This window comes from Mastigoproctus giganteus, chromosome 2 (assembly GCF_048544385.1).
Source record: "Mastigoproctus giganteus isolate SK-2022 chromosome 2, ASM4854438v1, whole genome shotgun sequence".
Classification (NCBI taxonomy): domain Eukaryota; kingdom Metazoa; phylum Arthropoda; class Arachnida; order Uropygi; family Thelyphonidae; genus Mastigoproctus; species Mastigoproctus giganteus.
Genome location: NC_143576.1, coordinates 190,620,487 through 190,637,831, shown reverse-complemented (window position 1 = coordinate 190,637,831; position 17,345 = coordinate 190,620,487). Strand labels below are relative to the sequence as shown.

The 17,345-nt window shown below is 38.3% G+C and overlaps 1 protein-coding gene across 1 annotated transcript in view; it reads left to right on the top strand.

The window, feature by feature from the left end:
- Window positions 1-17,345, top strand: part of unc79 (UNC-79 domain-containing protein) — a 1,082,710-nt gene that overhangs the window by 265,865 nt on the left and 799,500 nt on the right. Inside the window, exon 14 of the mRNA XM_090389680.1 lies at window positions 1,022-1,088. Within this exon, the coding sequence (XP_090245806.1) occupies window positions 1,022-1,088 (67 nt within the window). The remainder of the gene's footprint in view (window positions 1-1,021; window positions 1,089-17,345) is intronic.

Genomic DNA, 17,345 nt, shown 5'->3' with positions numbered 1-17,345 from the left:
TGTCCAGTTCCTCCTTAAATTTATTCAACCTATCAACTTCCACAACAACAGATGGAAGTTTGTTCCAGCAATTAACCACCCGCTGACACTTTAGTAGCATGTAAAACAACTCTGAATAAAAAAAAAAAAAGAAAAGCTTCTTGGAACATTTTTAACAATGACCCTGCATAGAGAAACAAATGTTAAAAAACTAAGTATCCTCTTTATGGTGTTCTGGTGGCTTTGCCATTTGTCACTCACTTGGAAAAGTCTAGGTTCAATTCCCATCAATGACTGGAGGAATTTCTTGTCTTTTTCAATCAAAGCTGTAGTTAGCTGATCTCATGCAGAGGGAATAGGGATTTCCCCTCTATGAGTTATTACCGAATTTTAAGCTCCCAACAATGTGCAAATTGGCATGAACTCACACTTCTGCAGATATAATACACTTATGCAGATATAAGTTATGCTTGGGTGCTTAATATAATAATTTTTAATTTTATCATTTTATGCTGTTGGTAAAAATTTGGCACAACACTTTGCTGTTACTGGGGTAAGCTGTCAAAAAAATTCCATGAAATATACGGAAGAACCAACTCTGACAACAGAAATTTTGTACAGTAAGCCTGAACAGAATACTTCTGTGGATCATTGAGGGGAACACAGTCATGGCAGTTGCTGCAGAAGAACTAGCTCTTGGTAGATACATATCATTCAGTTGAGAAAAATAAGCACATATGGTAAAGATTATGATGCAGAAAATCTATTCTGTAATTAAGCCCACCATAATACATATCTTTATTTATTTTCTTGGTTAGTATTTTTTTTTTTCAATATTGTTAGTTTTGGAGTTAATTCAAATATCTGATGACACAAAGACAGCTTTGCACCATTGTACATAAACAAATCTATTGAAATGTAATTGTTAATTCTAAATATCAGATTTGATAAGTTTTTAAAAGGCAAACTGAATAATGGATATTCAAGAAGTTGAAGGTCAAGATTTCTGTAAATGCAAGTATTTTTTAAAATATTTTTATAGGGAACATTAGGAAGATTACTTAGTATGTTGTTCCAGTGGTTTCATTATACAGCATGCCTTCCTGATGGTGAGTCTTTCTGAAATATATTTCTGTTGTAAAAAGTTTGAAATTCATTTTGTTTTTGTAATTGTCATTTTTTTCCCCCTAATGTCTCCATTTTTTTTTTTTTTTTCACAAATTTAGTGTTTAGCACATTTGCTGCTACCTGTATTTGAGGGAGTTCATTCAGTGTGCTGTAATTTTTTAAATATTGAGAAATAACAAAATTCCAAAATCCACAGTGTTCAGAAAATTCATAAATAATAGTTTGAAAACAAAAGTCAGGAATTAATAGCTAAAAGTAAAAGTAAACACTTGCATTTGTGCTGAGCTGTAAGTCAGAACAAAACCCAAAATTTTATCGAAAGTTTATTCCACGTATATAAGGTAACACAAGCAAAAAACCTTGCAGGCAAAAAACAAATAAAAATGTGTGCCAGGCTTTAAGCAAAACAATACATCGATGCTTAGAGCCCACTGTGCTGACAGAATTCAGCAGTTAAGTGTCCCTTGTGGCTTTGCTTTTACACCACTCCTGTATTGACTGCTTAAGAATGACTGTCTGTATGTGTTAAGGCACAGCACTTGCAGGCCATAGCACTTATATGCATTATGGCACAGCACTTGTAGCATTATGGCACAGCACTTGTAGTACCATTTAATGCTTATATGCATCAGATGAAGCAAGCATATTAAAGTACCTTTGAGTTTCATTTTTTTTTTTTTAATGAAAAATCCAAAAATTAAAGGTATTAGAACCTACTGTACTTAGTTCCTATAATAAATCTAAATGCAACGAGGCATAATATTATAAGAGCTTAAAATTATCTATTAAATATTGGTGTAGATCAGCATTTCTCAAACTTTTTTAGACATGGAACACTTTTCATCTCGCAACATATTCACTGAACACTTCGAAACAAGTTTAGTGGGAGCCAAAGAACTGTTGCTAATATTTTATTACACATGACGCACCGTGCATCAGGAGCATTTTTATTTCCAACACATGTAAAGCTGAAATTCAAATAACTGTCATCATACTTTCGTTTTGGTTTTTTATTAGTTGGTTCCTGTTTTTTCACTTCGGATTTTTGGGGAACAAAAGGCTGCGATTGTTCATCCTCACTTTGAAATGTGACAATATTGTGTCGTTTTCATCAACCACAGTTGCACTACTAGAAGTACTTTGCTTCTCGTTTTAAAGTTCCTTTTTTCAACCACAAATCCATGGTCACATATTTTAATAATAATATTTCAAAATACTAATAATTATCAAAAAAAAATTTATACAAGGAAGTGAGTTTAGTTATGATATTGGTTCGCTTCCTCCTCTCCTTCAACCCGTGTAAAAGGTAAAGTGCAGCCATTATCAACCCACTGCAGGATGGAAGCCTCCTCAACAATTCATGTTGAGGGAAATGGACCATAATCTGCCACGCTGGTCCAGTGCAGGTTGGCAGATCGACCGTATTCAGCAGTCAGGGGCTTGAACTCCGGTCTACTCAAAGAGCGTGTGCTACTGCACTCCCGCTCCTGACCACTCGGCCACGGAGGCCATTTACTCCAGGCTAAATTGCATATGAATGGCATACTAGATCACCACATTACTACTTTTTCGTAGATGTCATTACCTCTACACATACTTCTCTATGTAAAGCCCACGAAAATAAAGTATTCCCTGGTCTATTTGATTATTAGTCTGCCACTATATTAATAACCGAAAAAAAATTATGTTAAATATTATAATGATACAAAAGTGGTGTACACTACAAATATTCAAAATTTATTTATTTTATTTTTCTTAATTATTAATTACAATTTCATGGAACACTTGTTCACATCTCACAGAACACAGTTTGAGAAACGCTGGTGTAGATACACCATAGTTAGCTCTTAAATGAAAACTATGATAGTAGTGTAAAGGCATCATTTCAACTGTATCTCATATTATGATCATCCTTCACAATGAGTTACCATGTATTACACTACCTCGAATAAGTAATGCTTCACTAATAGAGAAGACTATTGTTACTTATTCTTGGTGGGCACCACCACCCAGACAGCACCATTTCAAGGCTAGTTGGCCTTTCATCGGTGGTTGGGCAGGTACCCTGGTATTCAAATCATGACAACCCAGTTGTTGAGTTAATCCCACAATATGAGAGATGTCAAAAGGTGTATGTGATAATACTATAATAAATCTAAATGCAACTAGGCATAATATTATGAGCTTAAAATTATCTATTAAATATTAGTGTAGATACACCATAGATAGCTCTTAAATGAAAACTACGATAGTAGTGCAAAGGCATCGTTTCAACTATATCTCATATTGTAATCATTCTTCAAGAGTTGGCACCTCTCATATTGTGGGATTAACTTCACAACTGGATTATCATGATTGCAATACCAGGGTACCCTGCCCACCCACCAATGAAAAGCCAACTAGCCTTGAAATGGTGCCGTCTGGGTGGTGGTGCCCACCCAAAATAAGTAACAATTGTCTTCTCTATTAGTGAAGCATTACTTATTGGAGGTAGTGAATACATGGTAACTTGTAAAGGATGACCACAATATGAGACACAGTTGAAATGATGCCTTTACACTGCTATCGTAGTTTTCATTTAAGAGCTATCTATGGTGTATCTACACCAATATTTAATAAGTACTTATTTCCATACATGAGTTGAAGGTTGAGAAGACTGCAGATACTTGTTAAAATTAGACTTTAATTTCTATAGCTTGCAGTTTTCGGGAAATATTTGTGAAGGAAGACTGTTTCAGAAAACAGAAGTCGAAGGGATAAATGAGGAAGAAGAAAATTTGATTCTGTCAGTTTGTATTTAGGCAGTAAATGGATGCTGACTGGTTTGGAAGACAGTGGGGGAATTAGAGATGCCAATTCATAAGAACAGTGCCCACAGAAGTATCTGTAGAAAAACAGAGTGCAGAGCCTTTGTAGGAGATGGGTTGTTACCCTGACTGTCCCCTTTGAATAGAGCCCAAGAGAGGTTTTGTGGGTACAATCCCACATATGGGAATGATATTTCATGGTAGGGTGAATTTGAGATTTGTACAGAGTGAATAGTTGTTCAGAAGAAAAGAAGTACCAACAGCAAAAAAAAAAAAAAAAATCCCAATTTTTAGATGATTAGGAAGCAATATTTATGGTGTGTTATGGCAAAAGAGAGAGAGATTAGAAATTAGAGTAATCCCTAATAGAGATACTGTATGCGATCTTGTCTAGAAATATGAGTGTCATTGAAGATAACCATAACAGCAGTAGAAACATTTTTGTGAGATATAAGACTGGACTGAGACATAAGACAGGAAATTAACTAAATCTTTGCCCCCATTGGAGGATTACCTGGAGATCAGCATTTAAGAAATTGGCAATGAATATTCAAGAAGTTGAAGGTGTTTATTCAGGGCAGGGTTTCTCAAACTGGAAGGTGGAATGTAATTTGCTATCAGCCAAACTATGGATAGGATTTCCAGTCAGTGGAAGAAGCCATTAATATAGAAGAGGAAAAGAGTAGGAGAAAGAACTAAACCTTGGGGAACACAAGCATTTGTTGAGGTTAGTGGATAGAGAGCCATCTGCCATCATCCACAGAAAGCACTCAGAGAGAAAATTGGACACCCAATTGCAAAAAAAAAAATAAACAGTTAGCAATCCATAAAATGGGAGCTCATGTAAAAGACCTTTATGCCAAACATGATCAAAAGCCTTAGAAATCTCAAGAGCAATTGCTTAATTTTTATCAGATTGTTCCACAGAATTAATATAAATCAGTATCTCACCAGTGGATTGACACTGGCAGAATCCATATTGGCAATCGTTCATCAGATGGACGATTTTGAGAAAGTTCAGGAGGTGGCAGTTAATGGATTTCTCTATTGCTTTGGAAAGAGTAGAAGTAAGTAAGTGCATTCGGATGATAACTGGATGGGAGGGATTTGTCACCCATTTTAGGAACTGGCTGGATATTAGCAATTTTAGAAGCAGAAGGAAAAACACCAGTGACATGGCCCCGGGTGCCAAGCGATTGTGACTGAGCGATTTCTCTGTGCTATTACTGCGATTTCCCAAAAGTGATTTATAGTTATTTTAGGTTCTTGACGTTAATAAATTTATTCATTTAAAAACAGCTCTTGTTACAAAAACACTTGTACAGAGCAAGAAAGGAAAGGCACCTTTCTTTATTTTTTCCAGTTTACTACTAACCACTTACTACTTTTCGCTTGGTCACACCAGGCACTGCTGTGACCAAGCGAACCCGTGGCAGAGCCTGTAACCTTGGCAGAAAAGTTCATCTGCCAGGGGCTAAGAGGAGCCAACATGGAACAAAGTATGTTTCCAACTTTAGAGCCGTCGAGCTGTCAGCCAAACACAGAAAATAACCATGATTCGTCGCAAGCAAAGAGGTTGAAAACCAATCCCTCGGCGACAGACTTACCTGCATTCTTAATTATGCACTCACTATCTGACCAGCCTCTCAGTAAGCTATCCCCTTTTCTAATCCAAAAACACCTGGAAAGTATTGCAGGGTCTCCCAAGACGGTTAAGAGACTGCAATCAGGGGACTTACTTATTGAAACTATAAATGGCAGACACTCTGAAAAATTACTAAAAAAGACAACTTTCACTGGTATTCCAGTGAAAGTAACTCCACATGCAACCCTAAATACATCAAAGCGTGTAATATCTAGTTGGGACCTGGTGAATGTGACAGAGGAAGAAATTAAAGAAGAGCTTCAGGAACAAAATGTAATTACTGTAAAAAGAATTATGATAAAAAAAGACAATATTCTCACACCTACCAGAAATATCATTCTCACCTTTAACAGTCCAAGCCTCCCCTCATCAGTAAAAGCTGGATATCTACTTTGCCGCACTCGTCCTTTCATACCCAATTCGTTGAGATGTTATAAATGCCAAAAGTATGGCCACTCTCAAACGACATGCAGGAGCAACCCAGTTTGTCCCAACTGTGGATCCTCTGATCACATTCAAAGTGATTGTTCGGTGAAAGAAATGATCTGTCCCAACTGCAAAGGCAACCATCCGGCCTACTCTAAGATATGTGAGAGGTGGAAAACAGAGAAAAAAATTGTGAAATATAAAGTTGAAAACAGAGTTAGTTATCAGGAGGCAAGAAAATTAATTGCACCCAGTATACCTAACCATACCTATGCCAAAATTGCAAAAAAATATCAAACCATTGCCACACAAACCGACGTTACCGTTCCTTCAAACACTTCCATCTCTGACTGGGCTCGGGCTGTCCTCTCTCAGCAACAGTCCAGTGCTGTTAAGCACTCAGACCAAGCAAATAATACGCCTCTCACAATACCAGCAAAATCTCATTCTCCGCCAGTGAATGCCACTACTACAAATAATGATAGTTCGACTTCAAAAAAGATTATTCGGGACACATCGATGGAGGCAGTGTACCCATCCAAACAGGAAGATCCAGTTCTGGAAATATTTGCAGAAGAAGAGATGGACACTGGTCGCCCTTCCTTTCCAAAAAGAGACAAACCAAAGCCAGAACGCCATAAGACAGCCACGTCAGGTACAGCTTCTTTTTCTAAATTCAAGTAATGTCTAACATCTTGCAATGGAATTGCAGAGGCTTTCGTGGAAACATTGACGACATCCGTTACTTAATTAATCGCTACTCTCCAGTTGGTTTCTGCCTGCAAGAAACCTATTTAACTGCTCAAATTTCCATTTCCATAAAAAACTATTCGGTCTATAGGCGAGATCGGAATACATCCGATTCTGCTCGTAGTGGTGTAGCTATTTTAATTAGTACAAGGATTCCAGCTAGGCAGATCACTCTCCAAACCGAAATCGAAGCTGTCGCTGTGCGTCTGATTACTCAGACTGCATTAACTCTAGTCTCAATTTATCTCCCACCAAATCATGCTTACTCTTATAATGATCTTAAAGAACTTTTATTACAACTACCCTCCCCTATCTGCCTGTTAGGGGATTTCAATGGCCACCACCCTTTATGGGGTTCATCTAAATTAGACAGACGCGGCCGACTGATTGAAACTTTACTGGGAAAAGAAAACCTTACTCTTCTTAACAGTGGCTTGCACACCCATATACAGTTACCCAATGGACAGACTTCTTTGCCTGGATGATCCCATGGGCAGTGATCATTTTCCAATTGTTTGTAATCTGTTGACTACACAACGACAATTACAACAGCCTTGCAGGAAATGGAAATTCTCTAAAGCCAATTGGGCCAAATTTCAGTCAGCAATCACTCTTGACAAAAAAAACTATTCAACTAGCCCATAGATGAAGTTGCTGATTATATTGCATCCCGCCTTTTAGTTGCAACTAAGTACTCAACTCCATTATCAAATCCCCCGTCCCGACGGCATTTCAACTACTGGTGGAACGAAGACTGCACAAAAGCAAAGAAGGAAAAAAATAAAGCATTTAATTTATTCCGTCGATCTCCAACCACAGCTAATTAGATTAGCTGTGGTTGGAGAAACTAAGGGCAAAGGCGCGTTACATTCAAAAGCAGGCCAAGAAAGATTCTTGGACTAGGTTCGCATCAACTATCAATAGGAACACTGACTCCAGACTAATATGGAAAAAAATTAGGCAGCTTTCTGGGAAGTTTCCAGCTCTTCCTTCCCCAATTCTCTCCTGCAATGGGCAAGAACTCTCTGCTCCTCTAGATATAGCCAATGCTTTGGGCAAAACCTTTACTCAAATATCGGCTGCATCAAACTACACTCCAAAATTCCAGAAAATTAAGACTGCCACCGAACAGAGACCTATCAACTTTCGAACCTCACTGTCACTTCCATATAATCAGCCTCTGCAATATTGTGAACTTTTACAGGCCATCAGAACAACACGAAACAGTGCCTCTGGGCCAGATGGCATATATTATGTCATGCTGCAGCATCTCGATGAGAAAAACTTACAACTGCTTCTAATCTTTTTTTAACCTGATCTTCCTGGAAAATATTTATCCAACCTCTTGGCACCATGCTACAGTTTTGGTGTTTTTGAAACCTGGAAAAGATCCATCCAGTTCTAATAGTTACAGACCAATATCTCTGTCAAGTTGCCTTGGTAAAATTCTTGAAAAAATGATCCATAGTCGACTCACTTGGATCATTGAAACTCAACATCTACTGAGTAATTGTCAACATGGCTTTTGCAAAAACAGGTCATCCCTAGATCTGATGATGATGATCATCATCATCATCATCATCAGCCATTTTCAATCCACTGCAGGATGAAGGCCTCTCCAGCAACTTTCCAGTTCCTTCTGTTTTGAGCACTGGCCATCCATTTACTACTCATGAATTTCATCTATCTATCTCCGCCTTTGTCTTCCAGGTTTTCTTCTAGCTCCTCTTGGGTACCATTCTGTTATTTTCTTAGTCCATCTGTGATCACGTCTTCGAGCTATGTGTCCTGCCCAAGACCATTTTAGTTCTTTAGTTTTGATAAGAATGTCCTTTACTTGAGTTTGCTGCCTAATCCATGTGTTTCTCTTTTTATCTAACAGTCTGATTCCCAATATAATTCGTTCCATTCTTCGCTGTGTAGTTCTCAGCTTCTCTTCCATTCTTTTGGTGAGTGCCCAAGTTTCACTTCCATAAGTCATGGTGGGGAGTATACATTGATTCATTATTTTACGTTTCAGACAAACTGGGATATTGCTCTTCAGTATGTAACTATATTTCCTGAATGCTATCCATCCAAAATTTATTCTTCTCTTGACTTCCAGCCATTTATCATTATTACAGCTAATAACTTGTCCCAGATAAGTATATGACTCCACCTTTTCAATTACTGCTCCTTCAATCATTATTTCCCTTTCTGTGGCATACTTGTTCATCATTACTTTTGTTTTAGCCATATTCATCTTTAGTCCAAAATCCTTACTAACTGTGCATAACTGATTAAGATTTTCCTCTAATTCTTTGGGATCGTGGCTTATAACCACAATGTCATCTGCAAATCGTAAATGGTTTAGGTACTCTCCGTTCACATTGACTCCTTTCTGCGACCAGTCTAATCTTCTGAAAGCTTCCTCAAAGGCAGCAGTAAACAGCTTCAGAGATATTGTGTCTCCTTGTCGAACTCCTTTCTCGATTTTAAATTTGCTACTGTCTTTGTCTAGTCTAATAAAGGAGGTAGCACTCTCATATATTTTCTTCAAAATCATAATATATGGGGTATCTATGCCTTGTCTTTCCAGTGCCCGAAACATTGCCTTATGCTGTATGGAGTCAAATGCCTTTTCATAATCCACAAATGCCAGGCATAATGGTGTTTTATATTCATTTGCTTTCTCCATTAGCTGTGATATTACGTGAAGGTGATCCATAGTTAAGAATCCTGTCCTAAAGCCAGCTTGCTCTTTCGGTTGATTCTCATCAAGTATTCTTTCTAATCTGTTAGTAATGACCCTTGTGAACAACTTGTAGATGTGGGATAACAAGCTAATTGGTCTATAATTTCCAATTTCTGATTTATCTCCTTTCTTATGCAGCAAAACTATGATTGCATTATTCCACTGCTTAGGCATCACACCTTTTCTAATGCACTTTTTGAAGAGCCTTGCCAGTTTTTGTGTTATGTCTCTTCCTCCCAATTTTAACGACTCTACAGTAACTTCATCTTCCCCCGGGGCTTTCCGATTCTTCATTTTCTTCAATGCATGTTCTACCTCATCAGGAAGAATATCGGGTATGTTGTATGTGTTGCTACTTTGCAATCCATCTTCCCCACTGCTGGTATCATTCCCTCGCTCCTTATATAAATCTCTATAGTAGTCTTCTGCTATTTGAATTATGCCTTCTCTGCTGTTTATAAGTACACCATCACTATTCTTCAGTTTCAGTATCATTTGTCTTTCTGTATTACTGCTCATGGCTGCTGATTTAAATCCTTTGTTTTCCCTTAATGCTTGTTCCACTTTTCTTGTGTTAAATTTTCTTATGTCCTCTCTGAGTCTCATTCTAATGGCTTTGCATAACTCAGTATACTCAATTTTCTCCCTGTCAGTGTTTTTCTTGCTCTTCATTTGTCGTCTTCGGTTCATCATGACAAGTGTTTCTTGACTAATTTTTTCTTCTTTGAATTTCTGTTTCCCTATAGGTTTCTTGGGCTTTATCACTTTCAGAAAGTTGTAATATTCCTCGTCGATATCTTGGTCCTGAGCAGTCTGCAGAAGCTCAAACTTGTTCTTAAGTTCCAGTACATACTGCTTTTTCTCCTCCTCTGTTATCTCAAAGACCTTTGTATTATTTAGATCTGATGATCAAGGCGGAATCTGAAATTCGCAATGCCTTTGTGAAAAACAAGAAAAACAAACACCTTGTCATGGTCTCCATTGATATAGAGAAGGCATTTGATACTACCTGGCGGTATGGCATTCTCAGTGACCTATATAATCTTGGTCTATGAGGCAACCTACCCATATTTATTAGGAACTTCCTCAAGAGCCGATCTTTCCAGGTGAGATATCAAAATTCCCTTTCTGCTACATTCTCGCAGGAAGAAGGAGTACCGCAAGGATCAGTTTTGAGTGCAACCTTGTTTGCCCTTAAAATTTATTCCATTACAAAAATACTCCCAAATACTGTAAAGGCTTACCTTTACGCTGACGATCTCGCTATTTCTTGCCATTCTCAGAACATGAGATCTATCGAAAGGCAATTGCAGATGTCCCTCAATAAAGTTCAAAAATGGCTGAGCTCAATGGATATCGTCTTTCCCAACAGAAAACAGTTGCGATCCACTTTTGCTGGCAACGCAAATTGCATGCAGATCCTGAACTTCATATTTAAAATTCCACCATTCCGATTGCCAGCAATATGAAATTCCTCAACTTCTTTGAGCATGTTAAATTAATACGTACTGCCTGTCTTAAAAAGATCAACATGCTAAGAGCTTTATCTGCCCTCTCTTGGGGAGCAGATCGTACAACTTTGCTGCTCTTATATAGAGCACTGATTAGATCCTGTTTAGATTATGGTGCTCCAGTTTATGATTCTGCCCGAAGGAGTGTGCTACGCTGGCTGGATCCTATTCAACATAATGCACTACGGATTGCAATTGGTGCATACAGGACATCTCTAACTCAGAGTCTATACATTGAAGCTAATGAGCCCCCTTTGCATCTTCGTAGAAAAATGTTACTACTTAAATATGCAGCCAAAATACAGACTTGCCTTTCGCATCCTATTCAGCCATACCTTTTTAATCAACCACTAGTTAATCTCTATAGAAATAAACAAAGTAAAATCCAACCAGCTGGCCTACGGCTCCTTGAAATATCACAGAACTGGAATGTTCCTCTCCACAATAGGCAACAGATAAAGAATTACTCTCATCCACCATGGACCACCTTTCCTCAACTGACCTCTGATACCTATTTTCTTCAATGGGGAAAGAATTGCCTACCGGCAGTGACTGTGCAACAGCTCCATGCTAACCATATTCAAACCTATGCTGACTTCTTGCCAATATATACGGATGGTTCCAAATCTCTGTCAACTGTTGGAGCAGCAGCAGTGTTTCCCTCTGCTATTGTATCAGCTTCTCTTCCACCTGAGTATAGCAACTTTTCAGCAGAACTGTATGCAATACAGTTAGCTCTAGAAAATTTGACTCTACATCCATCTGCAAAATATATAGTTTATACTGACTCTCTCAGCTCAATTAAAGCAATGCAGAATACATCTCAAAACAATCACCATATTGTAATGAAAATCAGGAGTTTGTTATTGCAGATTTATCATCGTCAACAACTAGTGAAGTTTTGCTGGATTCCAGCACATTCAGGCATAAAAGGGAATGAAGTGGCTGATATATCTGCCAAAAGTCCAAGTTCAGACCTAACTTCTATCCCTATTCCAGCGCCCGATTATAATATCTTAATTCAAGCAGCATGCCATGCACAGTGGACAGAATTATGGCATAACCAAACGAATAACAAACAATACCCAAAGTTCTGGCACTCCAGCAATCAGACAGTGTGCGGCTGGAAGAAGTGGTACTCACACGAATGAGAATAGGACACACCCATCTGACTCACCTCCATCTACTAATGGGCGATGATCCTCCTCAGTGTCCACACTGCTTAGAATATCTAACAGTCAAACACATTCTGATTGACTGTCCACAGTATCAACAACATCGAGCTGCAATACTTCAAAATCTGGCTAATCGTCGAGAACCATTGACATTATATCATATCATTGGAGAGGACGCAAATGTTAACGAGCTTTTCTGCTTTTTAAAACAAATTGGAGTGTATCATCTTTTATAAATAGGCTTCAGAACTGAAACTAATTTAAACTGGATTATTTTATATTATTCCTATGAATAGGCGCACTATAGCCATAGCAGCTAATGCGCCAATAAACACCCATACCACACACACCAGTGACATAAGAAAGTGTAAAATGACAACACAGAACAGGAACAAACTTGGGAGTGCAAATTTTGAGAATAAGTGGAGAAATGCTACCAGGTTCGAGCTTTCTTGATATCAAGATTATTCAGAATTCTTCTGATATCCTTTTTATGGAGGACAAGGAAGCATCGAGTGAGGTGTACTGAGAATTATGGGATATGGTTTACCAAGATCATCAATACAAGAGTTAGAAGAAAAGTAGGATGCTAGTAAGTCAACTTTATCTTTAGGTGAAGATGGAATAAAATCAGCAGATTTTGAGTGAGGTGGGAGTAGATATGGATGAAAGTTGTGGCCAGTAACTTTGGCAAGAGAGCAGAATGCTCGATTACCAAATTAAAAATTACAGCTGTGAATTACAGGCTCTGAAAAAGTGATGTGTTTGCCATTTTATTTTATATTGTACTTTATAAGTAGCCTTATAGTTCTAGTTACGCAGGTTATTTTTATTTTGAATTTAGATAAGAGTTTTTTTAAATTACTACTCAATATACATAAAACCGTTGTTTCGTTCGAATCTTGCAGCCATTGTTTTTGTATAGAGAGTGGTAGGGAATTCAAATTTTTAATTGTGGTAACTAGGTAGCTCTAACGTAAAAACATATAGCATTATACGCATCACTGCATTTAGGATTCTATTAGATAGTGTAGTATTGACAATTAATTAATTAAATTTATTGATCCTATTCATTTAAAATATCATGCCCCAGACTAGAGCAGAAAAGCAACGGGCACAAAGTGGCAGGAATGCTGTGACTCGGGGGAGAACTGAGGGGGCGGGTGATTCTCCAAAGCATCACAGCCTAAAAAAATGTGCAACTTGTGAAATGTTTGTCAAACTCTCTGGAACAGAACATGATCTAGCCAAGGAGGATGTCTTTGTGTGTGCCAGGTACAGAGAGTGTCTAGAAATTAGGCATCAACTCAGCGTTCTAATGGGTGTCCACGAGAGCTTGAGGTGTAGGGCAGATGCCCTCGAAGAAATTAATATGAGGGGCCTGTCAAGCTCTCAACTGCTCAACTCAATGCCAGAGCTCCCTCCTGGGCATCAGGCAACACAGCGGCAATCTCCAAGGCAGAATGAACTGGTCCCAAAGAAACTAATTATTGTTGGTGACTCTATTGTCAGGGAGATGGGGAATATATTGTGTAAAAAGGAGAGATGGAATAGGACCAGGGAATGCCTGCCAGGAGCAAAAGTTGATGACGTTGTGAAGCATATATCATCTTTTAAGGGCACAAAGGGTGATATTGTTGTACACGTTGGCACCAACGACATTAAGAGCAGGATATCTACAGATTTTCTTAACAAGTACAGGTCAATGTTGCAAAAAAAAAAGTCACGAGTTAGGGTTAAATTTGAAAGTGTCGGTAATTCTGCCCAGACATGATAGGAGGTAGTACATTATGAGATCCTTGTCAATTTGGCCCTGGAGGGAATGTGCAAGGCTCAAGGGGTAGAATTTTTTTCAGCATGGTCTGTGCTTGTTAACAGGAGAGACTGCTTCTACAGGGATGGGATACACTTCAATAGAAAGGGTGCAAGAATATTTGCTGATGCTATCAAGGCAGTGTTAGGTGGATCAGAAAACTGATAGCTTGGGGGGATTCACAGACTAAAAGTTTAAAAGTAGCCGCAGGCAGAGGTGAAGGTGATTCTTGCACTACTTCCATTACAATAAACAGCGGCCTGGAGTGAAGGGTGTTGAAGGTTTCAGGGGCTAATGCCAGTTATCGTAAAAGAGATGGGTTTATGGGATGTGGTAGGGTAACTAAGAATAAGAATAGGTGCATGTATACTTGCATGTATATCAATGCTAGAAGTATAGTAAATAAATTTGATGAATTTGAAGTGTTGGTCAAGACATCAAAGGCGGATATTGTTGGGATATCAGAGAAGTGGTGTTACACAGATATTAGGAATGCAGAATTTGAATTTGGGGAGTACAATGTGTACAGAAAGGATAGACAGGATAGGAAGGGAGGAGGTGTTATGCTGTTAATTAAGAAAAACATCAAATGAAAAGAAAAGAGTGCATCCAGTTGATATAGATGAACAGTGCACTGTTTTTCAGTTTGGTGTGACATAAGCAGTGCAAAAGCAAAAATAAGAGTAGGAATGTGTTATAGGCCTATTGACTCGAATGAGTGCAATGAACAATTGTACAGAGAAATAGAGTGGGCTAGTAAATCAGATTGTCTCATAATGGGGGATTTTAACTTCCTAGATATTGACTGGAACTTGTGGATTGGTCACTCGCGCACTAGTAAGATATTGTGGATTTATTGGATGATTGTTTTCTGCAGCAGCATGTTTGAGAGGGAACAAGAGAGGGTAATACTTTTGATCTGGTTATCAGCAGTGATCATTCGTGTATTAAGAATTTGCAGATAAAGGAACCACTAGGTGGCAGTGATCACAGTGTACTGATGTGGGTTTTACTTAAAGATATAATTACCATCAGGGGTAAAGAAAAGGGTTTTTGCTTCTGTAAAGGTGACTACAGTGGTCTCAGACAGTTTTTAAATTCTGTACAGTGGGATCAACTGATGATGTTACCAACAGCAAATTCTAAGTGGGAAGCATTCAAGGAATTAATCGTGGAAACTACTAAAAGTTTCATATCTATTAAGAAATATTGTTCAAGGTTTAGGTCTAAATGGTTGTCAAATGAAATGATGAGACTCATGGCAGAGAAGAAAAATGCATGGAATGCATATAAATTATCAGGTGACACAGAAGCCTATGGCAGGTATAATATAACCTATGGCTAGTCTGTAATCAAGTCACAAAGGAGGTTAGGCAGGCGAAGGCCGATTACGAGAAAACTTTGGCAAAGGATGCTAAGAAAAACAGCAAGGATTTCTTTACTTATATAAACTCTAAAAGGGAGGGGATGAATCTGATTGGTCCACTTGATGTTGATGGTTCGACTGTTGATGATCCTGCTCAGATAGCAAACAAACTGAATGAGTATTTTGCATATACATTCACACAAGAGGAGTTATTTAGGATTTAAAATGCCAGAAAGTTATCAAATTGTAGCAGGATGATTTTGATTTTGTAATAATGATTTTGTAATAACTGAGAGCAAAGTGGAGGAGAAAATGTTGAAGTTAATCAAAAGAAAGGCACCTGGGATCGATGGGATCTATCCAGTTATATTAAAGGAGGTGGGAAAGGAAGTAAGCAAACCCTTAGCCATAATTATGAGAGCATCCTTGGACTCAGGGGAGGTCCCCACGGACTGGAGATGTGCAAATGTATCCCCAATTCACAAAGGGGGATCGAAGGGTGACACGAGTAATTACAGACCAGTTAGTTTAACTTCTGTTCCATGTAAAATAATGGAGTCACTGGTTAAAGATGCATTGCAGGATCATCCAGACAAGACTGCAGCAATAATTCAGACACAGCATGGGTTTGTTAAGGGAAAGTCTTGTCTGACAAATTTGATAGGATATTATGATGTGGTTACAAAGGAACTGGATGCAAAAAATAATTTTGATATCATATATTTGGATTTCAGGAAAGCTTTTGATACTGTTGCGCATGGAAGACTATTGTACAAATTGGAGCAGAATGGTATTAAGGGTAAGTTGCTACAATGTATAAAAGGATGATTGAGTGGGAGAAGACAGAAGGTGGTAATCAGTGGGTGCTGCTCTTCGTGGACTAATGTTATTAGTGGAGTCCCACAGGGTTCGGTGTTGGGTCCACTGTTGTTTTGTATATTTATCAATGATATTGGTGAAGGTATATCAGGCTTAGTGCCGAAGTTTGCAGATGATACAAAGGTTGGCAGGGTTGTTAATGACAGTAATGGCAGTGTGCTACTGCAACAGGGTCTAAAAAATTTGGGAAGATGGGCTGAGAAGTGGCAACTGAAGTTTAACATTGACAAATGCAAAGTACTGCATATGGGTAGAAGTGTCCCCCAGAGGAACATACCTTACTACACATACTCTACTACACTTAAGGTGGTAGAAAATGAAAAAAAAACTAATAGTAATTGTGCAGTCAGATATGAAGTTTTCTGAGCAATGCAGACAGGCTGCCTGTACAGGTCATGGGGTTTTGTCAATGATATACAGGAATTTTGCTAGCAGGGAAAAGGAGGTGATTGTCCCTCTGTATAAGGCAATGGTCAGGCCACACCTGTACTGCGTACAGGTCTGGAGGCCTCATTTTAGGAAGGATGTAGATTTGCTTGAGCGTGTACAGAGAAGGGCAACAAGATTGGTGAGGGGAATGAAGGGATCCTCTTACCAAGAGAGGCTTAAGTTCTGCAAATTGCAGCGGCTGCAGACCAGGCTGCAAGGTGATCTGATAGAGGTGTATAAGGCCTTGAATGGGTTGAGCACGCTGAATTCTGATGGGGTTCTTCCACTTATTCAAATTATGAATCTAAGGGGGCATAAATTCAAATTGAGGAAAGACATTTGTAGAATAAATGTGCAGAAATTTTCGTTTAGCTAGCAGGTGGTTAATTGCTGAAACAAACTTCCATTTGTCATTGTGGAAGTTGAGAGGTGAAATAAATTTAAGGAGGAACTGGACGAACACTTAGAAGGAACTGTTGTGTAAATGTTTTTTTTTTTTTTTTTGGCTGATACTGCATAAGCTGATACACTTGCTTTCTTGCATCACATGGCAATTACTACTAATACTACCATTTGGAGAAGAAACTAGTTTTCTACTCTTAGCCAGTTCAAAAGCTAGTGTGAATTGATTAATAACTGCTTTATAATTGTCATTGACTTTAGTAAAGGCAGAAAATGTATCTGCCTCTAGCCAATTGTGATA